We start from the raw sequence: 23655 nt of genomic DNA on the forward strand, positions 1-23655 counted from the left end.
GGCTGGGGAGGCTGGTGGCATGAATCATGACCTTTGCATTTAATTTATTGAACCTTCCCTACCCCATCCATTCTCCATTGAGGCTCCAGGAGACATCCTCACATTCATGTGGACCCTCCTGGATGCTGGTACTGGTGCAGCTTGCCGGGCACAGCGGGGCTTTGCTGGACATTATCGTGCACCAGCTTTTCTGTGTGCACCCAGGCACCAGCAGCCAAGGCTGATCCTGCAGTGGTCCTTGCCCTGTTGGTCTGGGTTTGTGACTTCTGGTGCCGGTGCAAGTCTTCTCCTAGCATCTACCTGCAGCTTGCTCTGCAGCAGTGCTCACCACGGGCCTGCCTGCATGTGATGCCCAGGGGAAAGGCTGCCGCCTGTGCTGATGAGCTTTTACGGGTGGCTGAACGTACGTGGGATATTTTTAACCACGAATAAAGCTCCTTAACCGGGGAGAAAATAATAGCAAGCTGTAGCATATGCAGAGGCAGGTGCAGGGTACACGGTGTGACCACCGTGTGCAGCCGTGAGCAGAGGAGCCTGCATATGCACCGCAGCGTTAGGAGCGAGGCAGCTCTGAACCGCCTGGCTCAGAGCTGGGATAAAGCCCCAGCCGAGCTGAGCTGCAGCACGTTAGCCTTGGAGGGAGCTCCACGGGTGAATTTCTCTGGTGCACCTCGTCTTCGTCAGCTGGCTTCGAGTTGCAGTCAGGTAAATGCCCTTTCCTACCTTGTGTTGCGGTGAAAAAGTGGCTCCTGCAGGTACCCATCCAGCCCTAGACTTGAGCAGGACCCGTATATATTTGTCTAAAGCTGTCTTCAAAGTCATGTGCTGTTGATTCACCATTGACAGAAGATACTGCGGAAAGCTCTGAAGGGCATTCCACAGGTAGCCAAATGTTTTCTTGCTAGGAAGATGAGGATGTTTACAGGGGAAAAAAAGAAAGAAAAAAAAAAAAAAAGATGAATTGCAGTGGTCTGATTAATTGATTTGCAGTGCAGGACAAGAACAAGAAGAGTGAGGCTGGGAGAGGGGCTCAAACAAAAAGGATTGGGTATGCTCTCAATTCATGCCTCTGTCCCCTTCTATGGTCCTTGAGACTTGGGCTGGGGGAAGAGACAGAAGGAGCCTGCATTGGCCTTTAGGTTCTGCCTGAACCTGTTAGGGAAGTGCCACCCAGAAGAGCTGCCTCATTCCATGCTCACAGGCAGGTCCTGCTCCCTTTTCTGTGGCTGGCGGGGTCCTGAAGGTTGGGAGCTCTGCTGCAGGGAGCCGTGGCTGTGGAGGATGCTTGGGTGCTGCCATGATCAAACCCTCCGTTGTCTGTCTAAAACCATTGGCCAAGACTATTTTGTGTCAAAGCACTCAGGTGCAGATGCTTTGTAACACCTGTCTGATGCTACTGGGGAGCAGCTATAATCAAAGATTGGTGACAGTTTTGTGTACAGGTGTGGAAATAAGCCTGAGCGCCCAAGAAATTGAGGCCAGAGGTACTGCTCAGTGCTGAAAGGGGTATGGCAGAGACCTGGGACCTAGGGGAGAAATACAAAAAAAACCATACCCACAGCAGCCAAGTGGAGCAAAATTCTTGGGCAGCTTAGGAGTCCTGAGAGCAACTCACAAGACACCCCCTCTAATTCCCTCCTTCTCCCCCCTTCGGCTTTGTTCCGGCCCCTCCGGGTAGGTATAGAGCCCTAATCTCTCTGGCATGCAAATAAACATCGCCACCAGTTTGCCGTGCTCTCCCCCTTCATCCATTTCCCAAATCTGGCCCCGTGCAGCAGGGAAGGGAAGGGTAGGGAAGGGAAGGTGAGGGCTGCGTGCTGAGGAAAGCACGGCGAGGGGAGCTGGCCTCTTGTGCCCCACCGCTTCTGCCATGTGGAGGTCCTGGTGGGCTCCCAACTGGGGCAGACCAGAAGGCGAGAGGATCGAAGGCTGCCCCTGGGAGCCGAGAGGGGTTCACATTGCCTGCTGTGCTCTTCTCTTCTTGCAGCACCTGGAGAGCTCGCCTCCCGGCCTGCCTTTCCCCACCCAGGCTAGACGATGGGGAGAGCTGACCCAGAGGAAGGGCAGCTCCCAGCTCCCGTGAAGCCCCCGGATGGCGGCTGGGGCTGGATCGTGCTCTTCGGCTGCTTTGTGATCACTGGCTTCTCCTATGCCTTCCCGAAAGCCGTCAGTGTCTACTTCAAGGAGCTCATGAAAGATTTCCACGTGGGCTACAGTGACACAGCCTGGATCTCCTCCATCATGCTGGCCATGCTCTATGGGACAGGTGATGCTTGGATACGCTTCCCCCTGCACAGTCTGTGCCTTCCCCTATCCTGCTAGAGGCTCAGCCCGTGTCCCCAGGGGCTGTCCTTGTGGTCACTGGCCTGTGTATCTAAGCAGCCAAGCAGTGATCTCCATCATTAATGTTTCATCTTCCCTGGGCGCCCCTTCCTAGATGTCCTGTTGCCTTCTGGTCTCCTACTCTGTCTCTTCTGCTTCCTTCCAGGACCAGTATGCAGCATCATGGTGAACCAGTTTGGCTGCCGGCCTGTCATGCTCATCGGCGGGCTGCTGGCCTCCTCTGGGATGATCCTGGCATCTTTTACCACCAACATCATCGAGCTTTACCTGACAGCTGGCGTGCTGACAGGTGAGAGGCCCAGGAGCAGCGGGGAGCAGATTTCCCTTAGCATTACCATGCCCAGGCATGGCCACTGGGGTGGCATCAGTGTAAAGTGGTGGAGGAGGGGGGAGAAGGTTCCTGTGTAAGGCACAGGTCCTGTCTGAGCATGGCCACAGTTATTAGGGTCAAATACAGTTCAGGTGGATAGGCCATGAGGCCATCTTTTCCAGGGGCAAGCCAACAAGATGGAGGAGAAGAGGCTTGTAAGGAACACATGAATCAGGACTAGGACAGTCTTGGATGGGTTTCAGCTTGTTCCAAAACACATCTCATGTCCTTGCACTCCCTCTCTCCCTCCTTGCTCTCACCCCCACGTAGGTCTGGGTATGGCGCTGAACTTCCAGCCCTCACTGATCATGCTGGGCACCTACTTTGACAAGCGTCGGCCTCTTGCCAATGGACTGGCTGCTGCTGGGAGCCCTGTCTTCCTTTCCTCCCTCTCTCCACTGGGGCAGGTGCTGCTGGAGAAGTTTGGTTGGCGAGGAGGGTTCCTCATCATGGGGGGCCTTCTGCTTAACTGCTGCACTTGCGGGGCAGTCATGAGACCCCTGGACATGGGCATGAAGAGGAAGATGGAGAAGACTCAGGACAAGTATGAAGCCAAGGAGATGTTGCCCATAGGAGGGAAGTCAGAGGAGGGCATCAGCACCACAGATGGAACCAAGAAAGCCAAGAAAGCCAAGAAGAAGCCCAAGAAAGGAAAGAAGCTGTTGGATTTTAGCATCTTTTCCAACCGAGGGTTCATCATTTACACCATCTCAAAGTTCATCCTGGTCTTGGGTCTCTTTGTGCCCCCCATATTGCTGGTCAACTACGCCAAGGACACGGGAGTACCGGACACGGAGGCCGCGTTCTTGCTCTCCATCATCGGTTTCATAGACATCTTTGCCCGACCAGCCTGTGGCATGGTGGCGGGGTTGAAGTGGGTCCGTCCTCACGTGGCCTACCTGTTCAGCTTCGCTATGCTCTTCAACGGCCTGACGGACATCTGCAGTGCCAGGGCTAGCAACTACACGGGGCTGGTCATCTTCTGCGTCTTCTTCGGCATCTCCTACGGCATGGTGGGGGCACTGCAGTTCGAGGTGCTGATGGCCATTGTTGGCTCCCAGAAGTTCTCCAGTGCCATCGGGCTGGTCCTGCTTATCGAGGCGTTCGCTGTGCTCATTGGTCCCCCCTCTGCAGGTAGGTCTCGTGCTGCGAAACAAAACACAGGTGTTGGTTTTGCTTCCATTCCATGGTATTGCAGGTATCGGGGATGGGCAAAGTAGATGAATAAAGACCTAATTTCTCAATTTCAAATTTCCCTTGGATGCTCTCTGAAGTGAGAGCTCTGGGTCTCACTCCGCTACAACACTGAATTTGAGCCTGGGCAAGTGATATTTCTCTCTCTGCCTTGCTGAGAGACCTGAGCAATGGCCAGCATACAGAGTGGCATGGTTTCCAGCGCCCCTCAGTCCTCATCAGTGGCACTTCCCTCTCCTTGCTGCGATCCTTACCTCTGCTATGAATGTTGCATCAAATCGTGTTACGGGTAGGGTCAGGCACATGCTGCAGGCAAACCTGTGAGAGTCTTCAGTGGGACAAGGCGAGGATGTTTCAGGTTCTCCTTGGTGCCCATGGCATTTTGATTGATGCCATGAATAATGAATTCAGTTCGTGTTGGCCCCAACCCAAGGTGCCATGTTGCTGTCAGTCAAAGCTGCCAAAACAGTGTGTAGATCCACCTGATGCATTTGCTGTTACTTTTCGTAAGAGGATTAAGAAACTCATGGTTTCTACACCAGAGTCCCTGTAAGGGACCGTGTAATGTCCATCCATGCCCTACAGCCTGTAAATAGGTTGTTCAATGGGAGAGGGAGCCTTCACCCAAGAGGCTTGCACGGCTTCAGATTAAATGTCTGATCAGGTCTGAAGAAGTCAAATCATGCTAAAGGCTCACTTCCAAAGTGCAGTTTCCTGCATCTGTGACTTGCGAGGAAAGGTCAGGGACAGACCGTGGACAAGTCCCTGGGCAGGAACAAGTCTGTTGCTTCCTGCACTCCCTCCCTTTGGCTGCAGCATGTGGGTTAAAGCCCATCAGAGGAGAGCTCTGTGTGAATGAGAGGTCTTTATGCACCACCAGTTCTGAGTGAAGACCCTCTTGATGCTAGGTCATGGCCTCTCTTACAACCTGTAGAGCAATTGGCAGTCCCAGGCCAGCGAGGGTCCAAAAATAGGTGTCTTGGAGGCAGCTGCAGAGAGACCTTGGGGGGAGAGGAGGATTTAACGTTTCCTTGCTCAGAGCACCTGGAGCACTTCGTGAAATAAGTGTTGAGGAAGCAGAAGGCTATTAGGAAGCAGGAGCCACGTTTATGAAATCCTGTATGCAATGTGGCAGTAGGCCAGCTTTGTTGGTGAGCAGGCCCCAGGAGTAAAGGAACCAGAAAGGAACAGGGAAAAGGAGCAGATGCGACCAGGTGAGTTTTCCATGCTGGCCTGCCCTCTCACTTGCTATTTCCACAGAGTTTAAGGCCAAACAATTTCCTGCATAGGACAGGACGTAGGAGACCACTGCAGCTGAAGTTTTTCCAGGTCAGGGAACTTCAAGAGTGGGGAGGGAAGAGTGGAGACACTGAGGATATGGAGAGCAGGAGTCCCTATTTCCAACACCACTTCAAATGGGGACAGCACTCTGAGCAGTCACGGGGGGAACCCCTCCTCAGTTCTGCTGTGCTTTTGGTACCATGTGAAATGCAAAACAGGACAGAGAAGGTGCAGAGTCACTGAAGAATGGATCTGGGGGTGCTCCTACCTCCCCACCCCGGGTACAGGAAGCTTGAGATTCAGACTCGGGGGAGCAGTGCTGTGGTGGAAGAAGAGGGTTGAACAAAGTGGCTTTGTTTGGTGTAATCCTCCTGAGCTGCTTCCCCCTCCACCACGGGGCTGAGGGGCTTGCTGTAGGATAAGCTGCACACACACGCACGCGCATGCTCCTTGCTCATTCTCCAGCCTGGGTGATCGGGGCGCATTCATCCGCTGAGGAATTCGCTGCCTGTGGAAGCGGGGCCGGGTGCAGCTCAACAGGGACCTGGGGTCACAGCTGTAGTAAGGAGAAGGCAGGACTGGGCCCCATCCCAGTCAACGGGTGCCAGCCCAGCCACAGTAGGGTGGCAGCTCCAGCCCCCCAGAACTGGGAACCCTCCCTCCATTGCCAGCCCTGATGCATTCAGGAGGTGCAGTCAAAATAAATATCTTTTTGGGCTGAGACATCATCAGGTGTGGGCCCTCTAAGGAAGCCAGGTTCTTGGAAGCTGATCTCACCTTGGCAAGATGTCCTATCGCAGTGTGACTCCATCACCATTATTTAGCCTTGTCGGAACATGGGAAAACCCCAAACTCACACTTAGAGTAGTTCCCCACCTGTGCTGGGCTTTGTGTGGCAGAGTGCTGAGGCTGACGCTAACATCTCCATTTCTTCTCGACCCTTCAGGCCGCTTGGTCGACGCGCTCAAGAACTACGAGGTGATCTTCTACCTGGCGGGCTCGGAGGTGGTGCTCTCCGCTGTCTTCCTGGCCATGGCCACCTACTGCTGCCTCAACCGAGAGAAGAAGAAGACGCCTCCCCCAGAGAAGCCCCCATCGGCGGGTGGTGGGAGCGACACCGAAGAAGCAGAGTCCGACGTGCAGGAAGGCGAGGAGCACAGCAGCGACAACCACCAGCCGGCCCGCAGCACCGACAACGCCGTGGTGGCGGCCAGCGAGGAGGCCAACCACGTGGAGGACGAGCAGAGCGGGGAGGGAGGCAGGTGTCCCGAGGGGGACAGGGAGGTGTTGGCACAAGCTGGCTGCAACGCTGACCAGACGGTGGAGAGGGACAGTTTTTAGCCAGGGTGGATGTAAAATGGCTGGCCTGGTCTGCGTGTAACTCGGCCTGGGAGGGGAGGTGGGATGTGGGGTGGGAGAAAAAAACAAGGCAAAAGCAGGTTTAAGAAGATGGTGAGAGTCTAAGGATAGAGGGTCCTCGTGTACATATGCCCACATTCCTACCCCGTGATATATCTACTCGCGTCCTGCGCCCATGCTGGTATAACACAGGCTCGGAGCAGCCCAAACACCAAAATCTTCCCATCCACCTCTGATCCAGCCCTGGAAAATGTATTCTGCAGAGGCTGTGAAGGACTCTCCTTTTCCTTCTGCGTTGTCATAATACAGCACACAATTAGAGACTCTTTGTAATCAGCTCTGGTACGCTTTGGCCTGGTGTCAGTGTTTCCTCTGCCCCGTTCCTACTGTTGGGACAGCACAACCCCGAGAGGCACAGCTCTTGGAAATGCCACTCGTCCCCGTAGGGATATGCTGTTAGAGGCTGCTGGGGTGCAAAAAAAGAAGAGGGCACCTCAGGAAGGCTACTGCCACCAGGAGGGTGGCCATGGCACGGAGCTGCGCTGCCAGGAATAGCAGCAGCAGCGCAGGTAAACAGCCCGTCCCGGGCGATTATCCACTCAGCAGGAGCAGCACAAGACGCGGGCGCATGTTTTCTTTTTAAATAGAGAAAGGCCCCTTATATAAAGGGAACCAAAGGTAAGGCAGAGAGACGGGCTGCGCCCCCAGGGTGCCACGGCTGAGGGTGCCGGGGCACGTGGTAAGGCAGGCGTGACCCCCTCCCCCTGGCTGCAGGGGTGGATTTCTAGATTCAGAGAGGACAACCTCCCCTGGCGTGCTTAAACTGCTCTTAATCTGCTTTGGGCCTGGATCTTTTATAAACACCCCTGGCCAAAGCCTTCTCTTCCGCTTTCCTGACCTGTTTCACCTCAGGGGCCCTGGGGGAACCTATTACTGCGTCGAGGGATCAAGAACTAAGAGGGCTGCACGGCAGGCAGCTCATGGGACCATCAGATGAGGGCTTTTGTTACGGATGGGGCTGACTGCAAATTGATGGGTAACGGGTGAAGCCCGCAGGACCCGTGAAGCCATTTGGGGACATGATGGAAAGCGTTTCCATCTAGATACACCCAAGGGAAAAACCATAAACAACAAGCAAACCAAGGCCCTGCTCTTCCTTACTCACCCATCTCCCCCACAAGCAGCAGCCCCCAGCTTCCCAGAGGTCCACAGCCTGAAAACAACCGCCCTCGGCAGCGCCAGGCAGGTCACTGGAACAACGTCCCCTCTGTTCCCTTGTCACCACTTAACATTTCCCACTGAGCCTTCCCCTTTTAAATCTTTTCACAGAGGGGCATAAAAAGCCCTCAGGGTACATTAGCTTGTGGTGCAACTTGCCTCGTGGAGCTGTGTGGCAAAAATGGCCCTGCAGCAGCAGGCGGGACTGAAGCTAAGTTGCAGAGGATCTGCTAATAAACAGAGGAATGGCCTTGCTGCACCATTTGTAATCCTCCTCTGGAAACTCGTGCCACAGTGACCACTGCTTCTTGGCACAAAGACATCCACGGTTATGAGCTAGACAGGCCAGCACATGACAGTCTGTCCCCTTCACTGTATTTCAAGATTAAAAGCAGTAGAGGATGAGCACATGAATAACTGAAGAAAACCCAGGAAGAACAAGAACCAAAACTGTCACATTTGTCTTTATTACAGTCAACAGTCAGTACACTAGAGTCCATTTAAATCTTACAGAGCAGCTTGACCATGGATGACTTTCTTCCAGGCACCCACAGAGATGACGAGGCCCTAGATATAAATCAAACATTAAAACAAAACAAACAACCATAAATTAATGCCCTTAAATAACTTCTCTCACTACCACTAGAATGTAACGACAGAAGTCAAACCCTTGACCTCTGAGAAGTACACCACTGCTGGCAGCTGTGCTGCCTGCAAGAGGAGAAAGTGCCATCTGGATTTGGGATCGACCCACAAGGATAGAGGGAGGAGAAAAGGAAGCTTTTCCTTTTCCCTCCTTCCCTTGTGCAGGATAATTGGACATTACCTACTGTTTCTGGCTGGCCCGAAGGCAGCACAAAACAGTTGTGCAGAGAGGAGAGCAGCAGGTTGTATGCAAGCCATACTCTGCACTAAAAATCACAACGTCTCTGCCTACAAGCCCTGTCTTCCTCTCTCCACGAGGCTTCCTGCCTCTCCTCGCTAGTGTAAGGACAGAACACCACCTTTGCAGTGTGCAGGACTCGCTGCACATCTTCAAGAAGCACATTTGGTTACCATCCGTTACAAGGAACTGTAAGAGAAGGATAGATGGGAAAAGCATGCAGCTTTGCTCTTACTCGCAGGAATCCATCTGCCTCAGACAACCACGTTCACATCTCTGCTGACTGGGAGAGCTTCTTCCTGAGCCGGGTCCCTCCTTTCCACAGGGGAGGGCAGAGCCATATCCTGGAGGATTCTAGTCCTGGGGTGGAGCTAAGGGGTACAAAGAGGATGGGAACTAGGGAAAAGACTTGTAGACTCTTGCAGCTGAGTTGTGGCAGCCCAACATGCCCGGCAGCTACTGCCTCTGCTACGTGAGCTTCCCAGCCCCTTGGATGGGGGCGTGATCAGAACACCTGTACCACTATCACTTTTGACTTACCCTATTTCTTAAAAACAATGGTGCAGAGAAGCTAGGAGTGACCATCCTCCAAAAATCTGCCCTAGAGCCCAAGGGATGGGCTCCAGGAAGAAAGAGAGGAAGCTTAAAAGGAGGCCAAAGCTTGAAGTTTGAAACCAGCACCCAGTGGGGTGAACAAAACAATGCTGGTGCCAACACTTTCCCATAGCACAAGGGGAGGACAGGAGGGGGTGGCTCTTCCATTTCTAGTCACCTCCAGATGTTCAGCTGCCTTCCCCTTGGCAGAACGTGGATCCTGCACGCTCAGCAGTGTGCACAGTCACGTGGAGACATGGGAGGAGATTTTCCCTCCCCACAACTCAGTATCCAAGTTGGGCAACAGAAAGCTGTGGGGGGGGGGAAAGGAATATCCAGGCAAACAAGCAAGAGAAGAGAGAGGAAGGCAGAGGTTGGTCCCAATCCAACCAGCTACTCCCACCCAGGGCAGAGGAGGAATCCCAGGCTGGACACACACAGAAAACCACGGAGGATGAATCGCCATGTGAAATACACATTTTTATATCAGTCTGCAAAGTCTTTCTTTTCCTCTGGCCGTACCAGCACACTCATGCGTCATCAATGAGCTTTTCGCCATTCGCATCCTCCTTCCCGCTCTTCTCTCTGTCACTTCCTCCTCCTTCCTCTTCTTCTTCTGCCCCGTCTGTGTACGTGTCCTTCTGCCCATAGCTGAGAGTAGTGCGGGCGAGGTCCACCTCGATGGGGAAGACGTCCGCGTCTCGGAGCACGGCGTAGCAGTCGTCGTAGTACTTGGACATCGTCGAGACGAACCGCTGCAGCTGGAACACGATGTCCTGAACTGCAGCGGAGACACGTCGACAAGAAATCAGGTGAAAACTCCTTCCCGAGCAAAGCGTGAAGGCTGTGATCAAGCCTCCCTCCCCAGCAGTAGTTACAGACTCCCCTTTATTAGTCCCACGAGGTGCAGATGTCTCAGATATAACCACAGGAAGATTCTCTAGCAAAGGCTGTTGAGCTAAGATGAAGGAGGAGCACAAAGCCCGAAGCTGTGTCTGCCTGACCCCTTCAGGTGCTGAGCACAGCAGCCATACTCACCATGTTTCTGGTCCAGGAGCTCTATTTTCTCCAGCACGTCCTTCCTCATCTTGGCAAAACGCGTGCGAGCCTCCTGGCGGCAGCGTAGGATAAGGCGGTATTCGTAGTTCCCAGTGCTGACTCGGTAGAGGGGCTCACCCAGGGCCTGCCAAAACACGGCACCGTTTTAGAGACTCCCACAACGCTGCACACTGATGTGGACTCGCAATAACCTTGGGTTATTACAGCCCTGCAGTCAGGAAGCATGAAACAACAGGAACATTTGCCACAGCAGCAAACTGGCAGTTAGTGTGGCCACGTAAAAGCCAAACGCATGCCAGCCACACTAAAGAAAAGTGCGACCAAAGAGCAAAGAAAACAGGACAGGTGCCTTCCAAGTCAACGTGGAGAAATGGAAAGGCTTCTTCACTGAACTAAGACAAGCACCATAAAAAAAAAAAAAGCCTAGGGTCCGAGGGATATATTAATTTATACAAATCATACAAATAACTCTGCTCTTCTTGCAAACTTCACCCTGTATTGATTGCATAATGTAGTGTATGTCTACAGGGAACCCTGTGCTATTTATAACCATCCAGACACAAGACCAGATACCATTAGGGATGGAGCTATAAGTTGTCCCACAAAAGAGTTTTGAGGAAAAGGGGTTAGTCTGTCAGCTAAATAGCATTCTTCTCTTGCACTTGCAACCAAAACATAAAATTCCACATTGCTATGGCTTCATAACACACATTATATATGCCAAAACCCAGAGATATTACTCTGCTGGCCAAGACTTCTTTCCTTCCTCTTTCCTTCTCATTTAACACCAAAAATGTAATTAAACGTTGTCTTAGGAAAGCTTTTTTCATTCCTGGCATTGTGATCTTGGAATTAAAAAAAATAATAATAAATAAAATCCTTTCTCTAAGATCAATAACTAGGATAAAATAGATCTTGCTTTTATGCAGGGAACCTTGGTATGTAGGGGACACCTTTAACTGTCTTAAACAGAGCTGTTAAGGATTACAGATGTCAAACTTTAAAACAGGCAGCAAACATATTGAAGAATATCATCAGGTTTTTGGAAGTCTTCTGATTTTAAATTACTTATTTTTAGGAAAAAAAACATTGTTAGGAGGGATCCTTTAATCCATTTTCTTCAGCTACGTATGCAGCTTTTGCATGCATTTTGCTGCAGAGAAGCTAAACCTCCATTTCTCAGAAGCAAGTCCAGAATTAATGATAAGCTGTACAGTAGACACGAATGTAATCTGTGAAGATAACGCCTTAATCCTCCTTACACAAGCCAATATTACTTAAACACTGAGGCAGGCAACCACTAAGCAAACAAGTTGCAGAGGAGACGACTGATTGCTCTAGTATTCCACAGCACCAGTGATTCATGAGTTACTGGCAGTGTTTTCTAGGAAGTGTTTAAGGGTCTCCAGTTTCTCGTACGTTAAGAACAAATACATGGTGTTCTTAGGACGTGTTCCCTAGTTTGGATTTGCAGACACAGGAGTGCTTTTGCAATTGCAAGGCAGCGTGCACACAGAGGCTACAGAAACAGAGGATGCAATTCTCAGTGCCACAATACTGCTACTCACAATGCAGCTGTATTCTTCATCATCCATCTCTTTGACTTTCAGGCAGTAAGACTTCACAGGATTAAAAACAAAACACAAAACAAGAAGGGAATATTAAAGATCAGAAGCTATTTCCACGTTCACTCACAGACACAGGGTCATAGCATTTCAAACCTTCCTTCAATGACGTAGGGTGTAAGTAAGAAGGAAAAAAAAAATGAGTTGTGGGAAGGATTGGTGTGGGAAGAGCTAACATATTTATTTGCCTTAGGATTGCAGTTTCAATTATTTCCCTTAACAGGTAAAACCAAAAAGATTTCTACAGTTACAGAAGAGATGCACTTAAGAACTCTACCTTATTTTTTTTGTATGTAGAAAGGAAGGGATTAGTTGAATGGAGGAGGAAAAATATGATTTGACTGTTATTCAATTTGGCTCAAGAAAAACAATTCCAAACTACCTACAAAATATGGACTCTGAGACTGGAGAGCTATTGAGGGGAGTTCAAGAGTGTAAGTTCCATCAGAATTCTTTACAAAGAAGTAAGGAAATTAATTTGGTTGGGTAGAAAGTAAGTGATCTTGATTCTGGGAGATCCTTCTTTCTGGTGAGAACTATGAAGTCAAAAGAAGGTGTTTGAATTTAAGTAATCTGGCTGTGGACAAAGAATTTTGGGAAGAAAAACAACAAAATTTTTGCATTAACAGTGGGTGAACGCACACGTGATTGTATAGGCTGTATGTGACCCTCAGGCTATGATTCTATAAAACTTCATTTCAACCAGCATTAAAAATAAGAGCAGCTCACCAAATATTCAAACTTGACATCCAGGTATTTTTTGATAGTCAGCCTTGTGTCAGGAATGGCTTTATTCAAATACGTGTTCAAGTCAGTCAGCATCTGCAAGGGAAACATCGTGTCACTGAACGTAAGGTCAAAACGCATGAGTATAATTCATGAAGTCCAACCTTCTAACCAGCACAGGTCACAAGACTGCCTCGAGTTAACTCTTCTTTGAATTGGAGCACATTTGAAAAAAATAAATTGATCCTGATTCAGAATTGCCGTTGTTAGAGCATCCATTACAGTCACTGGCAAGTAGCTCCAGCGTTAAGAAATGCGTGTCTGGCTTCATCTTCTTTCAACTCATCCTCTTTCACTTTCAATTAATCCTGGAAATTGCTCTCCCCCATCCAAAGGGGCACTACCCAACAATGTCCATCCACCACAGCACTTGAAGTGCGCTCAAATCAACATTTAATATTCTCTTAGCTAAACTAAATGAATGGATCTCCTGGAGGCTCACCCAAATGTATCGGCTGAAATCACGAAATCGTTACTGGATTGCTTATCTAAACTCTGAAATTTAGTGACATCTTTTAATTATGGGTACTAATAGCAGGGAAAGGACTCTAGGGACTACACTGATCGAACTACGCTCCCATCCACAATAGAAAAAGGTGAGGAATATATTCACATGCAAAAGCCAAATGGACAAGACCGATTCCCTGTGTTACCTCTCCGGTTGAGAAGAGACCCCTGAAGGAAAGCAGACAACGACAGTTCTTCCCACAATGAATTACTGTGAAGACCGCACCTTCAAAGACAGCCTTCTGTCTTTCTAGATTCCCCTCTTCTCCAGACCCTTTACTGCTATGGTTAAGTACTTTACCGGCTTAATTGTTTTCAGAAGATGAATCCCAAACTTCTCAATGTTGCGATGGGCATCAGCGAATTTCACAAAAGCTTCACTGGCAGCAGGTTGCGGCTCCCGTACGCCAATGACAGAGAAAACATCTCCAAATGCTAGACAAGGGTAATAAACGTAAACAAATAGAAGAAAAGGTTGGCCCTGGAGAAAAACCATGCCCTTCCCATAACCTTACACTTAGCCAGGGGACAATGCTAGGTATTCCCTAAAGACCAGAGGTTGGCAGGGCATTTCTGCAATGTCTTATGTGAAATATAGAGCCCGTGTTAGCACCATGACAGCTCACACCAGGAGCACAGCCCTTCCCACCTCATTTGTGCAACATTCAAGTTTTCTTTGGGTAAGGGAATCACACCTCTAAGCACTGACTGAAAATCCTGAAACTGGAGGTTAAAGCTTTCTGCTCCCTTCGCTCACTTGTTACCTCTGTGCGTCTGGGATAGCTCGAAGAAAGCTCTGAGAAGACTCTTGGTGTGTTCTGTCAAGCCTGTGATGGAAGACAGGATAAAACATTTGTTGTTTCACTGAGACATGATGTCAGTATCCATCTTTTCCATACGGTGTGTGATGGAAGACCCAGCTTACCTTTGTACAGCTCTGCAGTCCTCTCCAGCTCCTCCAATCTCTTCACCAATCCATCTAAATGGAAATAAGAATCAGAATACAGAATTACAACAGTCAAGGCCAGGACGTGGCTTTTAAAATAGCTTTTAAAATACCTGCAAACTAGTCTGACAGTGTGGGGTCATCATCTGTCAGCATTCACTACGTGGGCCCCCACTTTAAGTTAATTTACCTTAATTAACATTTAAATGGCTCCAACGGTATAATTTGTATCACCCAGGAAGAGGCAACCACAACAACGAGGTAGAGCAGAAGGAACGAATTATGAAGGAATAATGTGGAACATGTAAGTAACTACAGAAAATTGGTTAACACAAGTGGAAAAGTGTGCCCTTAAGAAAATATCCTTCTGGGCAATACTTACCGTTGCAAAGTATGGCTCGGCTTAACCCCAGGGCATCAGCTGTCCCTGAGCTCATGTTCTCTACCAGTCGGTGCTTCACCTTCTTCAATACTAAAGGCCAAAAGAGAGTGCAAACCAGGGTCAGGGGTATTTCTATGAGCATGAAAAGCACACTAGCACACTTCAGCGATTTATCAGGCTCTGAATAAGCTGGCCAGCCTCAACTTAACTCATTATTGAGGCAGTGAGCAGAAGAAGAATACCATAGAAACTAAATGGTCAATCCAGCTGTGCATAGCACATTTTTTATCTTGCCCAAGTGTTCTGCTCTCACATCCTATGTAATTAAATCAATAGAGCTCCAGTGCTTTAATTGGAAGACTACTCCAATACATCACTTCATATTTGGAACTAAACTTTGCTTATGCTACCTGCAGTATTACTTCACCCGAAGTCAGGATACCAGGCTGAAAGTGAGAGAAATGGGATTTAATGCTCAAATTATCCCTTTGCTTACTTAGATGCTTTAGATCTTACTTAAACCTTTTTGTCACCCCCTGATGGAATTAATTTCTGTCTGTGGTGGTCATACCCTGCAAATTACTCGAGACAATTATGCCCTCTTCAGAACCAGATGACTCAGCTACATTAGTTTAGAGGCAAACTTGCAGGGGTGCCAAGCGCCTGCAGCTCCTAAAAAAGTCAGCTGAAGCCACAGTGTTCAACATCTCTGGAAAATATTCCGTATTCTCACTGCACTTCTGTTTTCCCAGAAATCCATCCCAGTCCTCAGCATTTCCCCCAAATCCATGTCAATTCATTGGCACCTTAAATTAATCCCCATTAAAAGAAATTAAAGCAAAAATAATACATCGATCTTTTAGGGAAGAGAGAAAGGTAAGCCATATAAAGGAGACTGCTGCATAGGCTTACTCCAAAATTCATACTTTGTTTTAGAAATAAAGCCTCCTTTTTCTCCTATAAAACGTATGGCTGTACAAAACTCAGTGTAGATAGATATTTTGTCGCTGTAAAACGAGCTGAGGAACTGCAACCAGTCTTTCACAACACACATTTCTGCGTATACATTTGGAAAAAATCACAGCAGGTCAGCAAAATTTACATGTATTAAAAATAAATAGATTAAATGACTATGTAATTGAGTTTCATCATCCATGCTAAATACGACGCAGAAAAGCAAACCAGCTGCAGCAACAGTGAAGCCCCAATTTAATTATCAAGACTATTTCAAGAAGGCAGGGAAGGATTTTTTTTTTAAAACCTCTAATTATCTTTGACAGTTTCCATTTGAGAATGACTGAGTTAACAGTAAGAATGGAAACAGAATTTTACTCCAGTTTTAGCTAGGAGCAATCTTTCACTCCTCCATGTCACTTTAAACACTCCAGGGAGAAAGACGCCAGTAAGTCTTACCGATATCCAAAGACTTCCCCTGCTTTGGGTCGGCCTGAAGTTTGTTGTAGTGAATCGTCACTTCTCCCTGCAGGCAGAACAAATTCCAAACTGCTGTGCTGGAGGCAAGCAGCAGCAGCTTTCCTTCAGCAGTGAACAATAAACCGTCAACTGTGACCCAGAAGCTCCGCGGCCCCCTCCTACCTCTCACCTTTACCATCTGTATCATCTTGGCCACCTCCACCTTGGTCTTCCCTTTGACAGACTTGCCGTTCACTCCCGTGATTTCATCGCCCGCTGCTACGGTTCCATCTAAGGCTGCCGGAGTGTTGTCGAATACCTAGCGGAGAGGAAAAGGAACACAGTCTGGAATCAGGAGGATTAGAAAGGAAAACGCAGGGCTGAAGGACAAAAAAACGAGTTATGTTCCTTTAGTAATGCTCATAGTGAAGCCTTGCTTTTTCTCTTCTGATTCTGAGGTGGGATGGTCGCCTTGTTCTCTCAGGAACTTCTTGTCTACAGGCATAGGATTTGTTGATGCTAAGTGTCAACGCTATTCCCCTGCAATTCTAGCATGCTCTCCGAGGAGGAGAATAACCTCAATTTAATTCTTCCACACCTCTGAGGTACTAGGGCAAGGAAATCTCATTTACTGCAAAGTGAGAAAATCCCTCTCGCTTTGAGAAAAACACTGAGCACATGGCTCTCCGTGGTTTCCATCTCTCAGGACAACACTCTTTTAGGAAGACAGGTTATTGTTCCTCTCGAAGTGCCTACCTGGACGATATAGAGACAGGGGCAGTACTGTGCTCCTCCCCCAATGCTGATCCCAATCAGGTTCTGGGCGTCCTTCTTCAGGGTCACTGTCCCAGGTACAGTGGGGATCCCGCTAGAACGAGAAAAAGGGAATGGAAAATTGATTATGGCAGGCAGAGCTGCATCTGCAAAAACCACTGCGGTATCTGTGTCAATGCGAGCTGGAAACACAACGGGAGTTGTACATTTGAATTAATGGCATAAAGTCTATGAGCACAGGCTAATTAGAAAGACCCTCTGGGATATTGATTTTTGAGACTGGGTATGAGGAGCAGAGGTAGGAGAGTCAACTCCATCCATTGCCAGGCGTTGAGGTAACGCTACACTGCTTGATTCGGTCTTTGTGCCGGAGTAAGAGGCAAACGCACGCAGCATAAAGGAGACGCAGGACCAGCGCCCCGTGCCCGGAGAAGCACTCACAGCTTGTCCTCTTCGATATCATAGTCCAGCTCCGCGAACATCCTGCCCCCCAGACAGAGCCCGTCCGCCCCTCACCGCTCCTGGGCACCCTGCGAAGAGAGCACAGCGCGGCCCCGTCACCCCAGCGGGCAGCTTCAGCTCCCTGACACCCCCCAGCAGCCCCTTTTTTTTATTTTCCCCCCCAAAATCCTCTCCCCGCCCGCATTTTACCCCAAAATCCCCTCATTCCGCCCCATTGGGGCCTAGGCCCACGGGGGTCGCCCCCCCCCCCCCCCCATGAAGCGTTGCCATGGCAACCGCTCACCGGAAGTGGCCGTCGCGCGCGCGGCCCCCGCTGCCGCCCGCCGCTGCCCCCCGCGGCCACGTCACCGCCGGGCCCGCCCGGAAGCGGCCGCTCCCCCCCGCCCCGCCCCGCCCCGCCCCGCGCCGTTGCTATGGGGACGGGGCCGCCGCCATCTTGAGAGTGGCGAGGTGATGGCGGCTCCCTGGTTCGGGGAGATGGGGAAATAAAATGAAATAATAAAATGGAATGGAATGGAATGGAATGGAATGGAATGGAATGGAATGGAATGGAATAAAATAAAATAAAATAAAATAAAATAAAATAAAATAAAATAAAATAAAATAAAATAAAATAAAATAAAATAAAATACAGAAAAAAAAACAAACCAAACCAAACCAAACCAATACAATAAAATCAAATAAAATACAGTAAAACAAACCAAAAAACAAAAACACAGAAAAACAAAACGAAACAAAACAAAACGAAAAACACACCAAAAAAACACCCCACGAATTTTAAAATAAAATAACAAACCAAAAACACACAAAAAAACACACAGAAAAACAACAAAATGAAACAAAACAAACAAACAAAAAAAAACACACCAAAAAAACCAAGAAATTTAAAATAAAATAAAATAACAAACCAAAAACACACAAAAAAAAACACACAGAAAAACAACAGAGCAAAAAATAAAAGAAATATAAAATAAAACAGCACAAAACAATGCAAAAACAAACAAAAAAACAAACACAAAACCCCACAAAATTTAATAAAGTAAAATAAAATAAAATAAATATAAAACAAAGCACAAAACAAACACACACACACACACAAAAACAAAACACAAAAACACACAAAAAAGATAATATTAAATAAAGTAAAATAAAATAAAATAAAATAAAATAAAATAAAATAAAATAAAATAAAATAAAATAAAATAAAATAAAATAAAAATACCCTTTGAACTCCAAACTCCTCCATGAGCAGGACAAAGGGCTGGCCACTGGCCTCTTGCTGTCATTTCGTATTTGCAGTGTGCAGCAGCACCGTGAACCCAGGGGCTATGTGCATTAAAACACCTAAAAAACTTTTACACACCTTAAAAAACATTAAAAAACGGGAGCCTCCCAGAGTGCTGGAGTACAAGAGCAAAAGCTTGAGGTCCTGGGTCTAAGACACCTGCTGTCAGTGCCATGCCATGAGGACTGCTGTACGCCATGGGTTGGGGGCCAGGGAGTGCCCCCCTGTCCCCTTGCTGGCTCCTGCTCTGTGAGCAGGGCTTTGGCTGTCCCAGGGAGGTGACACCAGGCACCCAGCTGGGCTTCATTCCTAAGGCAGGAGCTCCGCCGTGTGGGCTCTGCAGAGAAAGGCTGCAGGAAGGGGGACTGGGCTCAGGCATGCAAAGTCTGCAGGGCTATTTCTCCTATTTTTCTACGAGGATGTGAAAAAAGAAAAAAAAAAAAAGAAAAAAAAAAAAAGAAAAAAAAAAGAATAAAAGAAAAAATAAGAGACCTGCTGACAGAGACAAGGCCAAAACCTGTAGGTTTGATGAGCCCTGCTTTTGTGCTGCTCCACTGATGTGTGCATATTTTATATGTCCTTCGATATGTCCCCGAAGTGTTGGCCTTTGTAAGTGCATGCTGACTGACCCTGCCTTTTGTGTGCACTCTCTGCAATGTGTCCAGGGTCGGTTGGATGCACCATGTATGGGATGGAGAAGGAATCTACACGTGCCCCAAAGCCAGGGCTGTCTCAATATTGGAAATCCAGCAGATTGCCTCGTCCTGAGGGGAACAGTAATGAAAATGATAACCTCAAACAAATAAACAAAACAAAGGGCATGTGATCTGTAAAAAATCCCAGGAAGCTGTTCGTTCTCAAGAATGGCTCTGATTAATTGTGGCATCAAACATTTGAAATGCAGCTTTATCCCGAAAAGATAGGCCCTTGATGTCTACCAATGTGGTTTGGACCAGGAGGGCTCAGTTTGCAAGTACAGACATTTCTCCTCCTCTAAACAGCCCAGGCTCTGAGAGTCAAACTCTCTTCTGCTCGTCTCTCATCACGTGTAATGAGGAGTCTGCAAGCAGATCACACGTTGCATGACTAGTTGGCTTCTTGGCACTCAGACCTATTTCTCGGCACTGGGGCTGGGGTGTCTCGTGGGTCTGGCTGCTCTTCTGCTACTGTTCTCCGCTTAGAGGCAACATGACTAATGCTGAGCTAACGTCCTCCCCATTTGCTGTTCCTCGAGTGTGTTTTCTGTTTGGGGGGAAACATTCAGGGGCTAAGTATGGGGATTATATTCCCTGGGGCTACCAATTCGGGGAGGAAGGGGTGAGAAGCATTGAAAACATGGCTAGCAATGACCTAACTGCTCATTTCCCAGCCTCTACATCTTATCACTGCCATGTTCAGACTCTCAGGACCTCCTGGGATGAGGTGCATCTTCGCTCCACTGGCAAGCTGGAAATATCCCTCTCTCTAGGATCACCAAGCTCTGAGTGCTTGCCCTAAACCATTTCAAAAGAGCACAGTATCGCTGTCCTTTGGAGTACAGGCTGACTTAATTCCGGTGTCAAAATTTCACATTTTGGGGATGAAAGCAATGTTTTTGTGCCTCGATTCATTTTATTTGAATAAAATCTTTTTCCTTCCTTCCTTCCTTCCTTCCTTCCTTCCTTCCTTCCTTCCTTCCTTCCTTCCTTCCTTCCTTCCTTCCTTCCTTCCTTCCTTCCTTCCTTCCTTCCTTCCTTCCTTCCTGGATGTTTGATTGTCTGGAGTTTCCTGAATTCAGGATTATCAGAAGCTTATCCAGAGGGTAGCAGCCTGATGATACGGACATTAATTCATGGTGGATGCATTGTGTTTCCACATACTCCAAGCGCATTTCCTTCCCCCTTAAATTTGTCCCCACCAAGTTCCCCTCCTAGTCAAGGAGATAGGTCTCAGGTGCAGCTCTTGTTACCCACCACTAATGTGCTGCTTGGTGCTGATCCCCCAGAAGGTCCAGCTGTTAGATCAAGGAATTATCCATGGAAATGAAATATTCACAACTTGAAAAAACAGCAGTGTAAAGTAATGGGGTTTCTGAGACCCCGCAGGTGGAAAGGTGGGCTTTGGCTTGGCTGATCCTTTTTAATTTAGAAGGCAACTCTTGGTCTTTCCAAACCAGGGGCATGATAACTTGCTACGGCACAGCCTGGGAGGACTGCCCCTCACATGAGGTGCTACCAGAGCTTGTGGTGCTTGGGTTGAGCCCTTGGGGTGTGGATGCCTGCAGTGGAATAGCAACGGGGCATGCAGGGACCACAACTCATGAGCAGTGGCAGGGTGGAGGGTGGGAAACAGGCAGAGATTTGCCCTCATTATGCATGGGTCTAACATGCCCAATTACCCCATCCTCTCCTCACCTCCGCGATGTAAAAAGCTCTTGTTGCGAGTGGTCATAATTCATGGTGAACCCCCTAGCCCCCCCCTCACCCCCTTCACACCCGCCGCTCTCCATTTTCCTTCCAGGAAAAAACGTGCCTTTGATGAAATGAAACGGCTCAGTCAAAGAACCCCTCAAATGGTTGGGGACCCCTGCACTTGGCCACCCTTGCCCACTTCTCAGCTCTATTTTGGGCTGAGTTTGGAGTTTAAGTGGGCTGACCTTGTGCCCCGGCTGCCCTGGGGGTCAGTGATGAAAGCGGATGGAGGCTTCACAGTCAGGTCTCTCGTGTGTGACTCTTTTGTTCCCGGGACAGGGGTGTGCAGTGCCTGGGACAGTGCTTAATTGTTTCGGGGGCACTGCCTTACCCGTCATGCCCTTCCCCGGGTGGCCCCAACCCTTCTTGCTCATGCGTGGGAGGGTGGCAGCTTCTCCACTCGGGGCAGGGAGGAGGAAGCAGAGTCTGGGTTGCTCGGCATCATTTCTGGCTGTTTATCAATCCGCGTAATAACTTTCAGAGTGCCAGGAAGGAAAAAAAAAAAAAAGAAAAGAAAAGAAAGAAAATGAAAGAAAGAAGGAAAAGAAAGGACTTCCTGGCATTTCACAAGTCCTGTCTGCCACTGCTGTCATCCTCCCTTATCCTGCTGTGCAGACGGGAGCAGCATCATATCATCCCATACAGCTGCTGGACCCATCTGCCATGCCCCATAGGACGCACCCCACAACCGAGGCACTGGCAAAAGCATTTGGGAGGTGCTGGGTTCATGCCAGGGACTGCCAAAACTTTGGGTTGGGGCGCATGGGCAAAGCCAGGTGGTGGTGTGAGGAAGCGAGCCCAAGGCTGGAGGTGCTGAGGCCCCTGGAAAGCTTTGCTAGACCTGAGCTAGACCGGATTTGTCATATGTGTAGGCAGGGGAAGGATGCTAGACAGCCTTTTTGGGGCTGATGACAAAGAGCTGAAGGTTTGCAGATGTCCACGATGGAGGTAGATGAGCAGACGTCAGCATGAGCGTGTGGGAAGCCTTGTACCACTCAATACCTCTTTGGATGCCCTCTCAGCATCTTTCTTTTCACAATGAGTCCTTCCTGTGCTTTACATCTTCATTACAGCTGGAGGCTGGGGCAGCAGCCTCCACAGCAAGCCCTTCCCCTCCGCCGTTTTGGGGAGTGACTGCGCAGAGGAAATGGATAAAAGGAGCGGGGGGTCAGGGTTTAATTACCCCATTGTGTGCAGAGACGAGTGATGGACAGAGACTGTCAGTGGGTCACCGATTAGCTGCCAGGGAGCAGACAGAGGAGGGGGGGATCGTGATGAGCCCCCGGGACAGGCCAGTGTTGGAGAGAGACCATGGAGATGGCAGCTCATAACGGGAGATGGTTTTTCTTTTAGTTTCTCCCCCAATCCTTCAGCTCCAGGCAGCTCTGTCCAGGTGTGAAGGTCTCCTGCAGAGAGATCAGCCCATGCTGCCTATCTCCAACCCCACAGCCTCACCACTGCCTGCCCTGGACAGGGCTGAATGTCTCGGTAACAAACCTCTCCCCGTTGCAGTTCTGGCATCCATTGGCTCTGGGGCTGAGAGATCAGGATTATTCTTGACAACTCAGTCCAGTCTTATACCTGACCCTGCCCTCAGTCCTGCCATACAATATCACACCTCACCTTCTTCCACCAGTTCTGTTGCCCTTGGTCTCAAGGCTCCTCTTCCTTTCCTTTTTCCCTACAATCCCTCTACTCATTCTCTTTGGGATTCTGACCTGCTAACTCCATCCACAAGTGTCCTCCGAGGTCCTGCGTCCCGTGTCCCCTCGCCCTATCACTCCTACCTTTTCCTCTTCCTTTCTCTCCTCACTCATCCTTTATCCCTCATTCCTGTCCCCTTCATCCCTCATCTCCTAGGGTTGTTTGCATGAATCATCTCTGGAATCATGAGATCACTGTTTTTTTTCTGTCTCTCTGTCAGTGGGAACATCACATTAAGGAGCATGGAGAAGTGACCGGGGGCCATTGGGGTGGCTCTGGCACCCCCTCTCCTCACTCTCCCTACCCCCCTCTTCTTCTCTATCAAAGGGAGCTTTGTTGTCCACAAGCAGAAAGAGAAAAGCAGATAAAAAGGCGGAACATGTGATCTCATTGGCTTTATTTAGACACCCAACTAACCCTCCTCTCCTTTCTCGATTCATCCAAAATTATCTAAGCAAGAATCCATAATCCATCTCTGGGTTTCTCATCTGTGAAAGAGGTGGTGAGAGCTTTTTTTTTTTTTTTTTCCTTTTCCAAAAACTTCAACCGCTAGCCTCTTGGTCTCCACAAGGTGTGAAGATGAGCCTGACAGGGCTCGCTGCCAGCAGTGTGATGCCTTCGACTGCAGTAATCTCCACTGCATAAAACTGTGGGATGCCACCTTGATGAAAGGGAATCGGGATCAGGGAGAAGCAAATCCTTTTCCTTGTTTCACTGTTGCTAAACAGGGGATTTCGGGGAGGGCCCAGAAACACATTGCTTCAGTGGGGGCACTGCTTACTGAGGAGGTCAATGGCTGCAGCATTAAACAAAAAACATTCAAGTTGAGTTTCTGGATCTGCCAGAGACATCCTTTTTGCCCAGGGTAAAATTCTCCATCTCAGGATGCTTTGGTTGTCCTTTGTGATGGGAATGATCCATGCTTGGCTGACTGTGCCTCCCTGGCAAGCACGTTGTACCATAGGTCTAATGTAATCCCAGCAGGGCACAGCTGCGATTGCAGTAAGAATCTCTGTGTTG

At 48.9% G+C, this 23655-nt stretch overlaps 2 protein-coding genes across 4 annotated transcripts; one reads left to right on the forward strand and one right to left on the reverse strand.

Annotated features, from left to right (window-relative positions):
- The first annotated feature begins 355 nt into the window (after positions 1–355).
- Positions 356–6892, forward strand: SLC16A8 (solute carrier family 16 member 8). Its single transcript, XM_072037617.1, has 5 exons — positions 356–705; positions 1988–2266; positions 2489–2632; positions 2984–3847; positions 6135–6892. The coding sequence occupies exons 2-5, from the start codon at positions 2038–2040 to the stop codon at positions 6527–6529; spliced, it is 1632 nt and encodes a 543-aa protein (XP_071893718.1). The 5' UTR covers positions 356–705; positions 1988–2037; the 3' UTR covers positions 6530–6892.
- A 1320-nt stretch (positions 6893–8212) lies between these two features.
- On the reverse strand, positions 8213–18706 carry PICK1 (protein interacting with PRKCA 1). 3 transcript variants are annotated; one of them, XM_072037656.1, is made up of 13 exons: positions 18560–18706; positions 17176–17264; positions 16717–16828; positions 16151–16279; positions 15961–16027; positions 14548–14637; positions 14145–14198; positions 13984–14046; positions 13521–13654; positions 12656–12748; positions 11870–11920; positions 10281–10425; positions 8213–10023 (listed from the first exon to the last, which is right to left on the reverse strand). In XM_072037656.1, the coding sequence occupies exons 2-13, from the start codon at positions 17214–17216 to the stop codon at positions 9773–9775; spliced, it is 1230 nt and encodes a 409-aa protein (XP_071893757.1). In that variant the 5' UTR covers positions 17217–17264; positions 18560–18706; the 3' UTR covers positions 8213–9772. The 3 variants fall into 3 exon arrangements, with proteins under 3 accessions (XP_071893757.1, XP_038024937.1, XP_071893754.1); XM_038169009.2 differs by lacking the exon at positions 18560–18706 and adding an exon at positions 17480–17595; XM_072037653.1 differs by lacking the exon at positions 18560–18706 and adding an exon at positions 17386–17442.
- Between the last annotated feature and the right edge of the window lie 4949 nt (positions 18707–23655).

This window comes from Anas platyrhynchos, chromosome 1, assembly GCF_047663525.1.
Source record: "Anas platyrhynchos isolate ZD024472 breed Pekin duck chromosome 1, IASCAAS_PekinDuck_T2T, whole genome shotgun sequence".
Taxonomy (NCBI): Eukaryota; Metazoa; Chordata; class Aves; order Anseriformes; family Anatidae; genus Anas; species Anas platyrhynchos.

Coding starts and splice junctions, on each gene's coding strand:
- PICK1 (XM_072037656.1), bottom strand. CDS start 17,216: ATGTTCGCGGAGCTGGACTATGATATCGAAGAGGACAAGCT. Junction 14,199..14,547: donor CCGAGCCATACTTTGCAACG/GTAAGTATTGCC, acceptor ATTTCCATTTAG/ATGGATTGGTGAAGAGATTG. Junction 10,024..10,280: donor GCTCCTGGACCAGAAACATG/GTGAGTATGGCT, acceptor TCTCCGCTGCAG/TTCAGGACATCGTGTTCCAG.
- SLC16A8 (XM_072037617.1), top strand. CDS start 2,038: ATGGGGAGAGCTGACCCAGAGGAAGGGCAGCTCCCAGCTCCCGTGAAG. Junction 2,267..2,488: donor GGCCATGCTCTATGGGACAG/GTGATGCTTGGA, acceptor GCTTCCTTCCAG/GACCAGTATGCAGCATCATG. Junction 3,848..6,134: donor CATTGGTCCCCCCTCTGCAG/GTAGGTCTCGTG, acceptor TCGACCCTTCAG/GCCGCTTGGTCGACGCGCTC.